The sequence below is a fragment of the Kogia breviceps genome, chromosome 3, assembly GCF_026419965.1.
Source record: "Kogia breviceps isolate mKogBre1 chromosome 3, mKogBre1 haplotype 1, whole genome shotgun sequence".
In the NCBI taxonomy this organism is placed as follows: Eukaryota; Metazoa; Chordata; class Mammalia; order Artiodactyla; family Physeteridae; genus Kogia; species Kogia breviceps.
Window position 1 is genome coordinate 150,461,643 of NC_081312.1, and position 18,942 is coordinate 150,480,584.

At 38.1% G+C, this 18,942-nt stretch overlaps 1 protein-coding gene across 5 annotated transcripts in view; it reads left to right on the forward strand.

Moving 5' to 3' along the window:
* The window catches only part of WDR93 (WD repeat domain 93), a 49,315-nt gene that overhangs the window by 768 nt on the left and 29,605 nt on the right, over positions 1 to 18,942 (forward strand). The window contains exons 2-5 of one of the 5 annotated variants that reach the window (XM_059056648.2): positions 1,556 to 1,599; positions 8,504 to 8,848; positions 9,471 to 9,663; positions 11,567 to 11,631. In XM_059056648.2, coding sequence (XP_058912631.1) covers positions 8,546 to 8,848; positions 9,471 to 9,663; positions 11,567 to 11,631 — 561 coding nt within the window. In that variant the 5' untranslated portion in view covers positions 1,556 to 1,599; positions 8,504 to 8,545. Of the gene's footprint in view, positions 1 to 1,552; positions 1,600 to 8,503; positions 8,849 to 9,470; positions 9,664 to 11,566; positions 11,632 to 18,942 lie in introns of all 5 variants that reach the window. The other 4 variants (XM_067029887.1, XM_067029889.1, XM_067029890.1 and 1 more) reach the window with 4 other exon arrangements.

Consider the following 18,942-nt stretch of genomic DNA (forward strand, 5'->3'; position numbering starts at 1 on the left):
CAACCTATAGTCACAAAGTAAGGTCATCTATTTTTGTAATCTTTATTCCCGTGGTCAGGCCTGACCCTAACATTTACAGGCCCTGGGTAAAAGTACAAATAGAGACCCACAAACCATATGTTTAAATGTTTAAATGTTTAAATCAAGGCAACAAATTGTTGAATAAGCTACGTTCTTTTCTCCTACCTGGACAAATGTACCGTTGTAATGATCAAGAAGTCCAGTTTCACATTCAGGATTCTTGGACTCCTTGGAATACCTGGAAACATGGCTAGAATATGGTACTGTGGGGAGAGCTGATCTCCAGTCCTTTCCCAACCCTTTCCACCCCATTTCTGGCTCCCACTTACATCACTGAGAGGGGCCTTGCATATATAGTGTGGATACTCCAAGCCACATGCAAGTTCTGCCCATTATCCTGCAAAGCGCCATGCCGTGTCCACCTTTCAGGTCTAGGGGTGCCCATATTAGCACCCATTTCTCTGCCCTCCAGAGAAAGCTGGGAAAGAGGCTCATGCAGAACCTGGCATCGTTTGAGCAGTAAATTCCAGGGGTACAGGCACCCTGAACATGGTCTAGACTCCAGAAGAGGGGCAGTCTAGGCTTTGGGTGGGGATAGCCTCTTTACCCCACGGATTACTCATCCTTTGCAAAGGGGAGTGCCTGGAAGAGAGCCAGAAGTATTCTCTTAATTCATGTCCCAGAGCAGGGCAATACTGCAAGCAATAAGAATTTCAGTGCTAGCACTGTACCAACCACAGTGCTAAGCTCTAGGCCTAGGGCAGTAGATTAATGAGGGACACAAGAAAAATAGGAAAGTACAACACAGTGATGCGTTAGATGATAGAGATGAGAACACGGTGCTCCTAAACACAGATTTATATAGTTTGTTTTCTATACCTACAATTCTGCCTTTTCCACTGTATTATAAATTGAATCATTTAGTATGTAGCATTTTCTATCTGATTTCTTTCACTTAGCATAATGCATTTGAGTTTCATCTATGTTGTGTATGTCAGTAGTTTGTACATTTTTATTGCTGAGTGGTATTACATTGTATGGATGTACCATACTTTGTTATCTCTTTATCCACTGAAATACATTTGTGTTGTTTCCAGTTTGAGGCAATTATAAATCTGCTATAAATATTTAAGCACAGATTTTCATATGAAACATGTTTTAGTTTTTCTTGAATAAATATGTAGGAATGGGACTGCTGAATCATGTTAAGTGTATATTCAGCTTTGTAAGAAACTGCCAAGCTGTTTTCCAAAGTGACTCTACTATTTCGTGTTCCCGCGGATTATGGGATGTGAATATGTAGGAGTTTATCTATTCACCTACGATAAACATTTGGGTTGTTTCCAGTTTGGAGCTCCTACAAGTAGAGCTGTAATGAATGTTCATTTACATGTCTATGTATGGACATATGATTTCAGTTCCCTTGTATCACACGTAGGAGTAGAATGACTGGCTATTGTGGTAGGTATAAACTTAACTTTTTAAGAAATTGCTAAACTGTTTTCTATACTGTACTATTTTACTTTCCCAGCAGCAGGTGGAAGAGTTCCAGCTTCTCCTCATCCTCGACAACACTTGGTATGGTCTATCTTTCTAACTTCAGGCTTTCTAATACATGTGTAGTAGTAGTAATGGTCTATCTTTCTAACTTCAGGCTCTCTAATACATGTGTAATTATAATTTGCATTTCTCTGACGATTAACCATGTTGAACATCTTTTAATATGCCTGTTTGCCTTATGTGTATCTTCTTTGGTTAAGTGTCAATGCAAATCTTTTTTCCATTTTTAAAAATTGCGTGATTTTCTTATTACTGAGTTTTAAGAGTTTTCAAAATATTCTGAACACAAGCACTTTATCATATATATGACCTACAAATATTTTCTCCCAGTCTTTGGGCTACCTTTTATTCTCTTAAGTGTCTTTTGAAGAGCATAAGTTTATTTTTGAAAGGTTTAAATTATCAATTTGTTCTTATAGATTGTGCTTTAATGTCATATCTAAGGAATCTTTGTCTAACTGAAGATTGAAAAGGTTTTCTCCTGAGTTTTCTTCTAGAAGTTTTATAGTTTTAAGTTTTGTATTTAGGCCTGTGATCTACTTTGAACTAATTTTTGTATATAGTGCAAGGTATGGAGTGGAGTCCTTTTTTTCCCATATGGGCAGCATTATTTATTGAAAGGATTATCTTTTTTCCACTGAATTATCTTTGCACCTTTGTCAAAAATAAACTGTCCATATCTGTGTGGGTCTAATTCTGTATTCTCTATTCAGTTTCGTTGATCTATTTATCTTTTTTTTTTGTACCTCTTCATTTCCATCACCTATTTCACTTATCCTCCCACCCCCTTCCCTTCTGGCAACCACCTGTTTGTTCTCTGTATCTATGATTCTTTTTTTGTTTTTTGTTTTGTTTTGTTTGTTCACTTGTCTTGTTTTTTACTTTTTGTGTGTGTGTGTGGTGCGGGCCTCTCACTGCTGTGGCCTCTCCCGTTGCGGAGCACAGGCTCTGGACGCACAGGCTCAGCGGCCATGGCTCACTGGCCCAGACACTCCGCGGCATGTGGCATCTTCCCGGACCGGGGCACGAACCCGCATCCCCTGCATCGGCAGGCGGATTCTCAACCACTGTGCCACCAGGGAAGCCCTGTCTTGTTTTTTAGATTCCACGTATAAGTGAAATCACACAGAATTTGTCTTTCTGTGTCTGACTTACTTCACTTAGCATAGTACCCTCTAGGTCCATACCTGTTGTTGCAAATGGCAAGGTTTTATTCTTTTTTATGGCTGACTAATATTACATTGTGTATATCACATCTTCTTTATCCATTCATCTATTGGCGGGGACTTAGGTGGCTTCCATATCTTGGCTATTGTGAATAATGCTGCAATGAACATAGGGTGCATATATCTTTTCAAAATAGTTTTTGTTTTGTTTTGTTTTCTTTGAGAAAATATCCAGAAGTGGAATTACTGGATCATATGGTAGTTCTATTTTAATTTTTTGAGGACCTTCCATACTATTTTCTGTAGTGACTTCACCAATTTACATTCCCACCAACAATGCACAAGGGTCCCCTTTTCTCCACATCCTCACCAACACTTGTTATTTGTTGTCTTTTTGTCTTTTTTGATGCCAATACCACACTGTCTTGATTACTCTGGCTTTGTAAGTCTTGGAGTAGGTAATGATGGTCCTCTAATTCTTTCTTTTTCTAAGTTATCTTGGCTATTCTAGGTACTTTGCATTTTCATATGAAGTATAACATCAGCTTCTTAATTTCTAAAAAAAATGCAACTGGGATTATCATAGGGACTGCTTTGATTTTATAAATCAGTTTGGGGAGAACTGACATCCTAAAAAAGTTGAATTTTCCAACCCATGAGTAAGGTCTCTCTCTCCATTTATTTAGGTCTTCTCTTAGCGGTATTTTACAGCTTTCAGGGTACAGGCCTTGTACATCTTTTGTCAAATTTAACCTTAAGTATTTCATATTTTTATACTATTATAAATAGTATAATAAATAGCATTTTTAATTTCAATTTTTTATTGCTTGTTGTCAGTATATAGAAATATAGGAGGTTTTTGTGTATTGAACTTTTATCCTGCAGCCTTGCTAACCTCATTTATTAGTTCTAGTAGATTTTTTTAAAAAGATTACATCAGGTTTTCTCTATAGATAGTCATATTGTCTGATTATAAATAAAGACAGGTTTACATAGTTCTTTCCAGTCTGGATAAAATAGTCCCATACCACCCCAAAAAATTCACTCATGCTGTCCTTTTAAATAACGTTAAATAAAATCATCCCTCCACTTATAACTCCTGCCAACCACTGATCTGTTCTCCATTACTCATTTTGATTTTCAAGAATGCCTTATAAATGGAATCACTGCACATAAAGTTTTAGACTGGTTTCTTTTATTCAGCATAATGCCTTTGAGGTTCATCCATGTTTTTGTATGTATCATATTATTATTATTACTATTATATTATTTATTATAATTATTACTATTATTATAATACTAGTAGTATTATTATTACTGAGTAGTATTCCATTATGTGGATATAACACAGTTGGTTTGTCTATTCACCTGGTGAAGGACATTTGGATTGTTTCCCATTTGGGGTAATTATAAATAGAACTGCAATAAACACTTTGTGTACAGGCTTTTTTGTGCCCACAAGTTTTCATACTCTTAGAGTAGATACTCAGGGGTGGTATTGCTGGGTCATATGATTAATATATGTTCAACTTTATAAGACACTGCCAAACCCTTTTCCAGACTTGTGGTATCACTTTGCATTCCTAACAGCCATCCGTGTATAAGAATCCGATTGCTCTGCATCTTCACAAGTATTTCATACTGTCAATATTTTTTTTAAAATTTGAGCCATTGTAATAGGTATGTAATAGTGATTGATAAGTTATTAAGAAATATTTCCTAATATTTTGAGCTTTTGTATACTTCTGAATATCTATCTGTTATTGATTTCTAAAATAATTTCTGTATGATCAGAGAACATAATTTGTATGACTTGAGTACTTATAAATTTATTAAGACTTGTTTATGGCCCAGATATGATTTTTCTTGATAAATGTCTCAAGTGTACTTAGAAAATAATTTGTATCCTGCTGTTGTTGGGTAGAGTGTTCTACAACTGTCAGTCAGATCCGAATTCGCTAATAGTGTTCAAGTTTTCTGTATCCTTGCTGATTTGTCTACATGTTCTATAAATTATTGAGAGAGGGTATTGAAATCTCTGATTGTAATTGTGGATTTGTCTATTTCTCATTGAAATTATATCAGTTTAGCTTCATGGATTTCAAAGCTCTGTTATTAGGTTCATTAACATTTAGGACTGTTATGTCTTCTTGATGAATCGACCCCTTTATTATTATAAAACATACCTCTTTATCCCAGGTAATATTCTTTGCTCTGAAATGTTCTACATATGATATTAATATAGCCACTCCAGCTTTCTTTAGTGTTAGCGTGGTACATCTATTTCTACTCTTTTAGTTTTAACCTGTATGTGTCTTTACATTTAGAGTGGATTTTTGGTGGGCAGCATATATGAGTCTTTCTCCTTTATCTAATCTGACAATTTCTGTTTTTTGATTGGAGTCTTTAGACTATTTACATTTGATATGATTATTGATATGGTTAGGGTTTCCTATTTGTCTCATCAGTTTTTTGCCCTTTTTCCTCTTTTTTACATTTTTTAATTGAGTATTTTTATGACTCCATTTTTCCTCTTTTGTTGGCTTATTAGCTATAACTCTTTGTTTTATTACTTTAGCGGTTGCTTTAGGATTTATAGTATGCATCTTTAACTTATCATAGTCTACCTTCAAGTGATATCAGTATACTTCTGTTTCTCCCCTCCTAGCCTTTGTACTATTATTGTCATATATTTTTCTTCTACATTTGTTATTAACCCCACAATACATTATTGTTTTTGTTTAAACATTTTCGATATCTTTTAAAGGAATTTAAATAGTAAGAAAAAGTCTTTTATATTTACCTACATAGCTATCATCCAGTGCTTTTCATTCCTTTGTGTAGATTCACATTTCTCTCTGATGCCATTTTTCTTCTGCCTGAAGGCCTTCCTTTAACATTATTTCTTATAATGCTGGATTGCTGCTGATGAATTCTTTCAGATTTGTATGTCTAAATATTCTTTATTTCACCTTCATTTATTTATTTATTTGTGTTTGTTTGTTTGTTTGTTTGGCCTTGCAGCTTGTAGGATCTTAGTTCCCCAACCAGGGATTGAACCCAGGCCCTCGGCAGTGAAAGCACAGAGTCCTAACCACTGGACCGCCAGGGAATTCCTTCACCTTCATTTATTGAAAGATATGCTTTTCGGCCTGGAATTCTTAATTGACAAATTTTTTGCTGTCAGTACTTTTAAGATGTTGCTTCACTGTCTTCTTGCTTCTGCTGTTTCCTTCAGGAAATCTCTTGTCCTTTACTTTTTTCCTCTATGCATGCCTTTCTATCTCTGGCTGCATTTCAGATTTTGTCTTTATCACTAGTTTTGAGCAGTTTGATCATGATGTGCCTTGGTATAAATTTCTTCATGTTTAATTTGCTAGGATTTTTCTTCTTAAATCTGTTGGTTTATAGTTTTCATCAAAATTTGAAAATTTTTGTTCATTATTTCTACAGCTATTTTTTGGTCTCTTCCCTCCTTTGGGGATTTCAATCACACTTATACTAGGCTACTTCAAGTTATCCTACACCTCACTGTCTTCATATTTTTTCAAAAAATTTTTCTCTTTCTTTCATTTTGTTTCTATTGCTATGTTTTCAAATTCACTATTCTTTTTTTTTTTGGCCCATCTAATCTGTGTTGCTCTGAAATCTTGTTATTAATCTAAACCAGTGTATATTTTCATTGCAGACATTATATCAATAGTTTTCATCCTTAAAAGTTCAGTTTGGGTTTTTTTTTTAAACATCTTCCACATCTCTACCTAACATGTTCAGCACTTCCTCTTGATTTTTGAACATGTGGAATATACTAATCTAGATATATACTAGAATTATATATCTGCTAATTCTAATGTTCTGTGTTGATTATGAGTCAGCTTCAATTGCTTGAGTTTTTATTATGGCTTGTGTCTTCTTGCCTTTCTGCATTTGAGGTAATTTTTTAAATTGGATGTTAGACATTGTGAATTTTACTTCATTGGATGCTGGATATTTTTGTAACTGAGCAAGAGCTTATGTGCCTGCGGCACAGAAAGTCAAACTCTGACAGGGGGTATTTGCAGCAAAGTAAGGGTTTATTGCAGGGCACCAAGCAAGGGAGTGGTCTTTGAGATAGGGATATTTTAAAGGGGAAGAACAAGGAAACTGTGTTTAATCACATCTTCTGACATTTCTTAATCAGGGTTTTGGGAGTCAGGATGTCTCTGGTTTATGATTCTCTGGCCAGGTGGTCCATGCCTCGGGGGTCTGTGAGTTCATCTTGCCCTAGAGAAACAAGCTGAGTTTATATGTTAATGATGATATCTATAACAGCAATTTTAGTACATTTACGATGTTGTCAACAACTGCAATCTTAGTCATCTGTTCTGGTTTATTAGCGTCCAGTTAGCACAAGATTGAGGTCAGAGAGGACAAGAAAGGGATTGATGTCAGAGGAGACAAGCAAGGGAATAAAGTTTTGGATAGATTAATCACAAACTCAGTAAGGGAACTTGGTTTTAGGGGGGCTCGGTTTCATATTTGTATTCCTATAAATATTCTTGAGTTTGTTCTGTTATGCAGTAAAGTTACGTAGTAAGTTTGATCTTCTGACTTCTAAGATTTGGTGGGCAACACTAGAGAAGCATTTATTCTACGGTTAATTTTTCCCACTACTTGGCTATGCTCTTCGGAGTACTCTAACCCGATATTTGTGAATTATGAGGTTTTCCATTCTCACTGATGGAAACAGGCATTATTCCTGGCCTTGTGTGAGCTCAGCTTACTGTTCCCACTGATGATTTCAGGTGATTCTTTCTTTTCAGACTCAGACCCAGGTACTCTCTCCTCACTTTGCACTGGAAACATCACAAATGTACTCTAGCAGGTGAGAAAAGATGATGGCAGCAGGGCCTTTATAAGACTTCCATGGCCCCAGGGTACTCCGACAGTGTAAGACCCTATGCCACTACCTACTAAGCATCTTAAAATGTACCCCATGTTCCACATTAAATGCCTTTTTTAAACTGTAACATTTGAAAATCTTTTTATAATTTGTACCGTTTTGAGTTTTATCAAGTATAGGTTGCTTGTTCTTTTCTTATAGACTTAAACATTATGCACACACAGAGTGGAGTTGATAAGTTGTAAATATTTAATTATTTTGATTTTGTGGGGGGGTTTTTTTTAGTCAGTATTTTTTCAAGTCTCAAACATTTCTGCAGGCCCTTGAAAAATCTCATAGGCTCTGGGCACTGTGCCTACAGAGCTCCTGGATGGGAGCAGGGGGAGTAGAGAGGAAGGAACAAATTGGACAGCAAGGATTGGATAATGCTTGAGCTGCATCTGATTGGAGGCGAGGGAAAAGGAACTGGAGAAGTTGTTGCTCCCTACCCACTAGCTTCAGCACAACCATTTGCAGGGATGCAAGAGCCAGGGGAAGGCACAAGTTGTAGGAGAAAGGGTGTATTCTATTTGGGACAGAAAGACAGCCACTCTCTTATCAGGAGGTGAAGAAAGGCAACAGGGTGCCAAATTCCTTTCCTTTTGTCATAGGGCACATCATCTTGAGCTGGTCTGGAAGATGTGAATAGTCAATACCTGTCTCTGCTAATACCCTTATTAATATGAAGAGCATATCTTAGAAATATGGCAATAAGGAAGATGCCAATCTCTAGAATAAATAGTTCCCATAGGCTAATACGCTAAGGAGGATGATGAGCTGTCTTATGATAACTTCCCCTTTTGCGCAAAGTACCTCGGCTTACTTCCTTGATCAGTTTTTCAGAATTTCATAGATATTTCCAGCACCACCTTCTGTGATGACATCTCCCAAAGGAAGTCGAGCCCAGAAGCTGAAGCTGCCCACTTTAACACGAAAGGGGACACTGGAGGTGCCGTCCCCTACAGAGAAGGACTGGTCTAAGGATGATGAAGAGGATTGGGTCTTCAAGGGTCCAGATCAAGAGCAGGATTCCCTACCTCAGCCTTATCGAATGATCAACAAGCTAGTGAACTTTCTGTTTGACCACTCGTGGGAAATTATTGAGGAGAGGGATGCATCGAGGAAAGCTGAGCTCAGCCGCATCCAGCCCACCATCTACCCTCCACTTCTAGAAAGCAAGGTATGGGGCAGCTGACAAGGCGGACTTGTTTCTGAACTGAGTGTTAATAAATGATAACACCTGATCCAGGGAAGGAATTACTACCAGGAACCTTCAATCAATAGGACAGTGCATTTTTGAAAGATTATAGGCATGCTGGTGTTGATTAAAATAGATCTAGTAATTGCCTGGGGAAATGGGTGTTCTGGTTAATTGAAGATTATACAGATGTATCTTTTACATCTTATTGTTATTTAAAAATCTTTCAGAGTGTATTAATCACTCCCTTGCTTGATGGTTGAAAATCTGCCAGTGTGTCAGTTATAGCTCTTACCAGTGTTCTAAATGAATAAAGTACAGGAAATGGGGCCACTGTTCCACTCACCACAGGGCCTGTGGTCACACTTAGTGTTGTGAATGAGCATTTATTCTCAACTTCTTTGTTTTCTCTGGCCCCTTTCCCCTAAGAGTAGAATGCTATGACTTTCTTGATGTTTTGGCAAGATATTTAGATGGGCAGTGTGTTTGGACATGATACTATAACTAGGAGGGACCTGCTTCCCTCTTTGAAAAGTTAGCTCATATTACTTGCAGATGGTGATAACTGAAAAATCATTCCTTTTTTCTGTTTTTGTTTTCCCAGCTCAACAAAATGCCAAATTGTATGGCTATTTCCCAAGACTATGTGTTTATTGGAGGAACCAAAGGATTCTCCATCTATAATCTGTACAATGCTAAACGAATATATGTTTGGGAGAAACTTAAGGTTGATGTCACTTACATCTGGGCCACAGATTTGGGGAGTGAAATACTTATTGCTTCTGTGGATGAAACGGGTACACGTTCTTCATCTTCCTTTTTAGCCTAATTTATAGGTACCTGTAGACTGTTGTTCAACTTAATCTCCTTTCCAGGCATGGGAGGGGCCAGACCTGGAGAGTTCTCCCTGGTCATGTAGTATTAACTAACATCTGCAGGACAGTATATTGTACCAGGCACTATTCTAACATCTCACACATGTTGGCCCATTTCACTGTCACAACAGCCTTAGTAGGTAAATACAGTTTATTATTCTTGTTTTTCAGAAGAGGCAACTGAGGCATGGAGGATAAATAACTTACTTGAGGTAATGCAGAAAGTAAGTGGTACAGGCAGGATTTGAACCAGGCAGAGTGGGCCCAGAGTCCACATCCTTTCTAGCACTCAGCAATCCTGCTGCTCATTTAAGCCAGGCTTGCTTTTCTTCCTCAGCCTGAGGATGACTCAGACATGGGGACCATAGTATAGAGAACTATGGACAGTGTCCTGGAAGATCTGCAGGAGAGTGACCTGCAGATCTGCAGGTGATCTGCAGTATCTGCAGGAGAGTGACCTGACCCAACTGGCATTTTAGGAAGAGCACCCTGATAGGAGTTTGCAAAAGTCAAATGGAGAGGTAGAGAGACCAGGAAGAGCTACTGCATTCATTTAGGAGAGAAATTATGAAGGTCTGAACCAAGGCAGGGGCTGTTAAAATGAAAAGAAAATTGTACTGTAGTTCTGTAAGATGTTAACATTAGGGGAAATGAGGTGAGGGATTATAAGGGAACTCTGTACTATTTTTGCAATTTTTCTCTAAGTCTAAAATTAGTTCAAAATAAAAAGCTTAAAAAAATGAAAAGGAAAATATAGTGGAAAAACTTGGTGAGTGATGGAATATATGTATGGGGTCAGGGAGTAAGGTGGTATGTGAGGGTAAGTGAAGAAAAATTACTCCTTTCCTCCTTAGATAATGGGGTGGATGATGATGCCATTACTTGATAAGAAATTTTAGGAGAGTAAGATTTCAGGAGTCTGTGAGTTGAGAAATTCCATTTGAGCATGCACATCTTTGAGGCACCTGGAGTGGGAATGTTGATACTCAGGAGGAGTTTGATGTAAAGATAGGGCTGCATTTATCACACTGCATTATATCTAGTTAGTTTCCTGTCTTTGTGATTCTCATTGTGATGAATTTGAGGGCAGAGACTGCCTTGGTTGTCCCTAGCACATTTGTGGTCATGGAGCAGATATCCCATGAATGTTTATTGGGTTGAGTTAGACTTTCACCCACAGTGATCCAGATACCTCTGCAAGGTCGGTATTATGGCTGTAGGGGCAGGTTATGAGTGTCTGGGAGGCACCTAAAGAAAGAGGCAAGAAGTCATGGTGGATGATGATCACATACTAGAGCCCTTAGGTTAAATGAGAATGAGAATGACAAAATTACTTATTGTATCAACAAAATTAACTGCATGAGGAGCTTGTTGGGCTGTGAGAAATGAGGCACATAGAAGAATAAGATGTGATCCTTTCCCTCAGAGAATCTATGAACTCACTCGAGGAATAAAAAACACTCACAGGAAGCAGTTGGATAACAGTGTGAAACACTATGGGATGATGTGCTAAAGCAGATGAATAGAAATCACGAGTGGATTGGTGTGGCCAAAGTGCTTACAAGAGGATTCCAGAAGAAGAGATTCTAGAAGAAGAGGGCCAGTGTAGACCGAGATGACCCAAGAGGGAGAATAACTTGAACATTTCAAGTGAGGGGTGGAAGAAGGCAAGGAGTCCAAGATGATCATGGGCAGTGGAGGGGCCAGGGAAGAAGCCTAATAATGCATGAGTTTATCATGATATCTCAGAAAGTCAAATATAAAATTTCAACTTTTCTTCGGTTCACCTGCCTGTCTTTCATTCTTACTTATTTTTCTGTTTCAGGTATCATTAGACTATTTTATTTTTATAAGGATGGTCTTTACCTCATCAAAGCCATCAATGAAGTGGTAAGCTCATGTTCTTTCATCTGTAGCTGGGCCAAAAGCTGTAGCAAATCAAGTTTACTTTTAACATGGAGGCAATGACAGCCATCCTAGAGTAGAAAGAAATAGAGACCTCCCTGGCCAGAGAGCCTCCTCCAAAATATCCAATTAAAAGATCCCTCACCATCAGAGGGTACACACTGAATGCCTTGGATTCATTTTCCTGGTTGTCAAGAGAAGAAAATTACTAAGGAACTCCGGTCCAGATTGAGCACCAGACCAACATGTCTAATAACTACTTACAAGTCCCTAAATTTTCCAGGCTCCTTCACATCCTGTTCCCTTGTCCATGCTGTTCCCTTTGCATAGAAGGCTCTCCTTGTCTCCCTACCTACTGTGTGTACCTCTTAAATTTCTCTCATTCTTCGAGACCAGCTCAAATATCCCCTCCTCTGAGATGCTTTCCCTGATATACCCAAGAGAAGTTGATCCCTTCCTCCTCTGTGCCACCACCATATAGGAAAGAATTTCTATCACAGTGTTTTCTCTACCCTCCACACTTATTTGTTTATATGACTGCTTCTTCTCCTGGATGTAAGTTCCTTGAGGGCAGAGGACAATGGCTTATTCACCATATATTTCTTGTTCCTAGTATATTGCCTGCATACTATAGGTTCTTAGAAAGTGTCTCTTTTTTTAAATTAATTAATCCAAAAAAGAGGCGGTATTGCTCAGAGTATATTTTTAGTTGTAGTTTGTTTTATAAAAAATACTATTGATGGGTACCAAAGCAATTCAGTGGGAAAAAGAAAGTATTTTCAACAAATGATGCTGGAATGCTGGATAAACAAATGGGGAAAAATGAACCTCAACCCTACCTCACATCATATATAAAAATTAATTTGAGATGGATTATAGACCTAAATGTAAAGGCTAAAAACATTATCCTTTTTGAAGAAAGCACAGGAAATGTTTTTTGCAACCTTGGGGCAGGCAAAGATTTCTTAGGACATAAAAGGCACTATCCATAAAAGAAAAAAACTGAAACTGGACTTCATCTAAATTAGATACTTTTAATTCCTCATGCCATATACAAAAATTAACTCAAAATGGTCATATATCTATATGAAAAATCCAAAACTATAAAACCTCTAGAAGAAAACATAGGAGGAAGTCTTTGTGACCTTGCGTTAGGCAAAGATTTTTTAACTACGACACCAAAACCACATTCCATACAAGAAAAAAATTGATAGATTAGACTTAATCAAAACTAAAACCTTCTGGGCTTCTCTGGTGGCACAGTGGTCAAGAACCCACCTGCCAATGCAGGGGACACAGGTTCGACCCATGGTCCGGGAAGATCCCACATGCCACAGAGCAACTAAGCCAGTGCGCCACAACTACTGAGCCTGCGCTATAGAGTTGTGAGCCACAACTACTGAGCCTGCGTGTTGTGACTACTGAAGTCCCACGCCTAGAGCCCGCGCTCCACAACGAGAATCCACTTCAACGAGAAGCCTGCGCACCTCAACGAAGAGCAGCCCACACTCACCGCAACTAGAGAAAGCCCACACACAGCAACAAAGACCCCACGCAGCCAAAAATAAATAAATTAAATAAATAATTTTTTTTAAAAACCCCTAAATCTTTCTGTTTTGCAAAAGACATTGTTAAAAGAATAAAAAGGCAAGTCATAGACTGGGAGCAAATAATTGCAAGTCACATATCTGATAAAGGACTTGTATCCAGAGCATATGAAGCACTCTCAAAACTCAAAACTCAAAAGTAAGAAAACAATCCAGTTTTTAAAAATGAGCAAAAGTCTTGGGGAAAAAAGGACAGTTTACTAAAGAATATAGAGAGAGGGTAAATAAGATGTTCACCATCATTAGTCATTAGGAAAATGCAAATTAAAGTCATGAGCTATCACTGCACGTGTATTAGAATGCCTAAAACTGAAAAGACTGACCATACCAAGTGTTGGCAGAGCTATGGAAGAGCTGGAACTCTCATTCACTGCTGGTGGTAAAGCATAGCGCCACAACCACTTTGGAAGTTTTAAAAAGTTAAACATACACCTACCATATGATGTGGCCGTTCCACTCCTAGACATTTACCCAGGAGAAATGAAAGCATATCTCCATACAAAGACATGTACATGAATGTTCACAGCAGCTTTCTTTGTAATAGCCAGAAACCAGATACCACTCAATACCCATCAACAAGTGAATGGATAAGCAAATCGTAGTACATACTGCTCAGCAGTAAAAAGGTGCACATAACAACATGACCACATCTCAGAATAAATAGGCTGAGTGAAAGAAGAGAAACAAAAAAGAATACATACATACTGTACGATTGCATTTATGTAAAATTCTAGAAAATACAAACTAATCTAGTGACAGGAAACACCAATTTTTGCCTGGGGTGAGTTGGGAGAAGGGTGGAGGGAAAGCTTACAAAGGGGCAGGAGGAAACCTTAGGTAGTGATGGATATGTCCACTTTCTTGATTGTGGTGCTGGTTTCAAGGGATATACATGTCTACACTAATCAAACTGTACACTTTAAACATGCAGTTTACTATGTTATCACATCCCTAATAAAGCTGCTAAAAAATTTAAAACTTATGCTCGTCAAAAGATGCTATTAGGGACTTCCCTGGTGGCGCAGTGGTTAAGAATCCATCTGCCAATGCAGGGGACACGGGTTTGAGCCCTGGTCCAGGAAGATCCCACATGCCATGGAGCAACTAAGCCTGTGTGCCAAAACTACTGAGCCTGCATGCCACAACTACTGAAGCCCGTGCACCTAGAGCCCATGCTCCTCAACAAGAGAAGCCACTGCAATAAGAAGCCTACACACACCAACAAAGAGTAGCCCCCACTCGCTGCAACTAGAGAAAGCCCACATGCAGCAAGGAAGACCCAACACAGCCAAAATTAATTAATTAATTAATTAATTTTTTTTAAAGATGCTATTAGAGTTCGATCAGTATCAGGGGCAGAGAGCAGACCCCAGAGAGCTCTGAGAAACCCCACCGCCACCTTGCCTAGTGGCCCTCACACCCCAGGAGGAGCCACGGCTGTCACAGCCAGCCCCAGTCACCATGACCACAACCCTGAGCAAGGAGGTGGAGACCCAGCAGCCCACAGCCCTCCACACACCACACAGGTGCCCACGCCTGCACCACCCGTGCAAGGAGCTGAGCCTGCTGGTGGGGACAAGGAGGTTATGGCAACAAAGGTTTGGGGAACAGTCAGATGGTTCCTGTGAACAACAGATACGGTTTCATCACCAGTAAGGACACCAAGGAAGATGTACTTGGACAACAGACTGCCATAAAGAATAACCCAGGAAGTGCCTTTGCCGTGTAGGAGACAGACCATGGAGTGTAATGTTGTTGAAGGAGAAAGGGTGCAGAGGCCGCCGATGTTACAGGCCCTGTATGATTCCAGTTACATTAAATTTAAGAACGGTTGAAACCAAGCTATGTTGGTGAGGAACAGCAGAACGTTGGTTGCCTATAGACTATAGAGGTATAATTGACTGAAACAGGGTACTAAGGGATTTATACCTTGACTGTGTGTTAATTACATGGGTGTATACATACGTCCAAACCCATCACGTTGTACATTTAATATCTGTGCCTTTAACTGTTTTTATTTTTTATTTATTTTATTTAACAAAGTACTTTATTCTTTTTTTAAAATTTATTTATTTATTTTGTTTATTAATTTTTGGCTGCGTTGGGTCTTTGTTGCAGCATGCAGGCTTTCTCTAGTTGTGGCAAGTGGGCTCTAAAGTGCAGGTTTAGTAATTGTGGCGCACGGGCTTAGTTGATCCACGACATGTGGGATCTTCCCGGACCAGGGGTCGAACCCGTGTCCCCTGCATTGGCAGGTGGGTTTTTAACCACTGTGCCACCAGGGAAGTCCCTTAAACTGTTTTTAAATTTTATGTGAAAAGAAATTTCTCTAAAAAAAAATACAGGGAATACTCATCAACTGATTTTAGGAGACCAGCAAAACTGTGATATCCAAACTTGACAGGGACTTTAAAAAGAAAGTAGTGTTGGTGGATTAGAACATACCAAAAGTGTTTAAAAAAAAAGTTAATTCATTACATATATTTTTTTAAGGACTTCATTATTACCTCTGGAAGTTGCTAGGGTACAAACTCAGTATTCTGAAAACTGATTAGGGAGAGCATCAAGCATTTATCTTGACTTTCCCATATAGGCTGTATTTCAGGGTAATCAAATAGTTGATGATGGAAAATGGAAAGATTTTCTTTATAGAAGAATTCTAACAAATGCAGAAGGAATGACAGAATTGGGGGATATCAGTTTTGTAGCCATTTTGCAGAGTAATGGTCTAGGTAACGACCATCAGTGCTGATGGGGGACTTTATAATTGATGAACCAGGATGACACCTCTTGTCAATGATCACCATAAACATTATTAAAAGAAAGAACAGTTAGCTATTATGAGCCTCCTCATGCGATGCCGGAGGGAGACACCAAACACCTGTGGAGTATTCTGGCCGTTCGTTTTAATTGAGCCTAAATCTAATCAAACCTCTAGAACTGGTTGCTGGTTTACAGGAAATACATGTAAACAATGCCATGGGATGCAGTCAGTCCAATCCAGAAAGTGAAAAATTCCACAGGACAAATGACCTGGTTTATTCAACAAAAAAAATGGTGAAAAGAAAAACAAATAGGGTAACAGTTATAAATTAAAAGAGACTTAAGAGATAAATTAACGAAATATTGGGTTGGCCAAAAAGTTCATTTAGGTTTTTCTTAAGATGTTACAAAAAACCCGAATGAACTTTTTGGCCAACTCAATACAATACATGGACTTCATTTGAATTCTGATTTCTCAGTTTTGATAGTGACTTAAAAAAATTTTATTGGAGTATAGTTGATTTACAATGTTGTGTTAGTTTCAGGTGTACAGCAAAGTGAATCAGTTACACATGAATTCTGAGTTGAACAAACCGGTTGTGGAGAGGTATTTATTAGACAATTGAGGAAATTTGAAAACAGACTGGATAGTAAGTGGTATTAAGGAACTAGGATTAATTAAATAGAAATATTTAATGAAGTTGGGAGACAATAAAACAAGGTTTGTCATATATTGATAACTGGTGAAGTTGTGTAATGGATACGTGGGGTTCATTATACTATTTTTTGTCTTCATGTGCATTTGAAATTTCTATAATGTACAAATTGATATTAAAATACATAAATAAAAATATTTTAAATGACCATACTACCCAAGGCAGTCTACAGATTCAATGCAATCCCTATCAAAATACCAATGGCATTTTTCACAGAACTAGAACAAATAATTTTAAAATTTGTATGGAAATACAAAAGACCCCGGATAGTCAAAGCAATTTTGAGAAAGAACAGAGCTGGAGGAATCACAATTCCTGATTTTAGACTATACTACAAGCTATAGTAATCAAAATAGTAGGTATTGGCACAAAAACAGACACATAGATCAGTGGAACAGGATAGAAAGCCCAGAAAAAAAATGCATGTATGCTCAATTAATCTATGATAAAGGAGGCAAGACTGTACAATGGAGAAAAGACAGTATCTTCAATAAGTGGTGCTGGGAAAACTGGACAGCTACATGTAAAAGAATGAAATTAGAACATTCTTTAACACCATACAAAAAAATAAACTCAAAATGGATTAAAGACCTAAATGTAAGACCGGATACGATAAAACTTCTAGAGGAAAACATAGGCAGAACACTCTTTGACGTAAATCGCAGGAATATTTTTTTTGGCTCTGTCTCCTGGCGTAATGGAAATAAAAGCAAAAATAAACAAATGGGACCTAATTAAACTTGAAGGCTTTTGCACAGCAAAGGAAACCATAAACAAAATGAAAAGAATGGGAGAAAATATTTGCAAATGATGCAACCAAGGGATTATTTCCAAAATATATAAATAGCTCATAGAACTCAATATCAAAAAGACAAACAACCTGATTTAAAAATGGGCAGAACAATTGAATAGACATTTTTCCAAAGAGGAAATGCACATGGCCAACAAGCACATGAAAAGATGCTTAACATCACTAATCATCAGAGAAATGCAAATCAAAACCACACAAAGATATCACCTCACACCTGTCAGTATGACTATTATCAAAAAGAACACAGGGACTTCCCTGGTGGTCCAGTGAGTAAGACTCTGCACTCCCAATGCAGGGGGCCTGAGTTCAATCGCTTGTCGGGGAACTAGATCCTGCATGCATGCTGCAACTACGAAGTCCACATGCTGCAACTAAACATGCCACAATAAAAATCCTGTGTGCCACAACTAAGACCCAGCACATCCAAAATAAATAAATATTTTTAAAAACAACAACAAAAAAGCCCTTTTAAAAAAAAGAATACAAACAACAAATGTTGGTGAGAGTGTAAAGAAAAGGGAACCCTCATACACTGTTGGTGAGAATGTAAATTAGTGGAGTCACTGTGGAAAACAGTGTGGAGGTTTCTCATAAAACTAAAAATAGAACTACTGTATGACCCAGCAATTCCAATCCTGGGTATATAACGGAAAAAACCCCAAAACCCTAATTCGGAAAGATACATGCATCCCAATGTTCTTAGCAGCATTATTCACAATTGCCAAGATATGGAAGCAACCTACGAGCCCATCAACAGATGAATGGATAAAGACACACACACACACACACACACACACACACACACACATACACACATACAACGGAATACTACTAAGCCATAAAAAAGAATATTTTGCCATTTGCAGTAACATGGATGGACTTGGAGGATATTATGCTAAGTGAAAAAAGTCAGACAGAGAAAGACAAATCCTGTTTGATATCACTAATATGTGGAATCTAAAAAATATAACAAACCAGTAAATATAACAAAAAAGAAGCAGACTCACGGTTATAGAGAACAAACTAGTGCTTACCAGTGGGGAGAGGGAAGTGGGGAGGAGCAATATAGGGGTAAGGGATTAAGAGGTACAAGCTATTACATATAAAATAAACTGCAAGGATATATTGTACAATATGAGGAATATAGCCAATATTTTATAATAACTATAAATGGAGTATAAACTTCTAAAATTGTTAATAACTATATTGTACATCAAATATACTCCAATTTTTTAGAAAAGAAAGTGAGGGACTTCCCTGGTGGTCCAGTGGCTGAGACTCCGTGCTCCCAATGCAGGGGACCTGGGTTCAATCCCTGGTCAGGGAACTAGGCCCCACATGCCACAACTAAGAGTTCACATGCAGCAACTAAAGATCCCATATGCCACAACTAAAGATC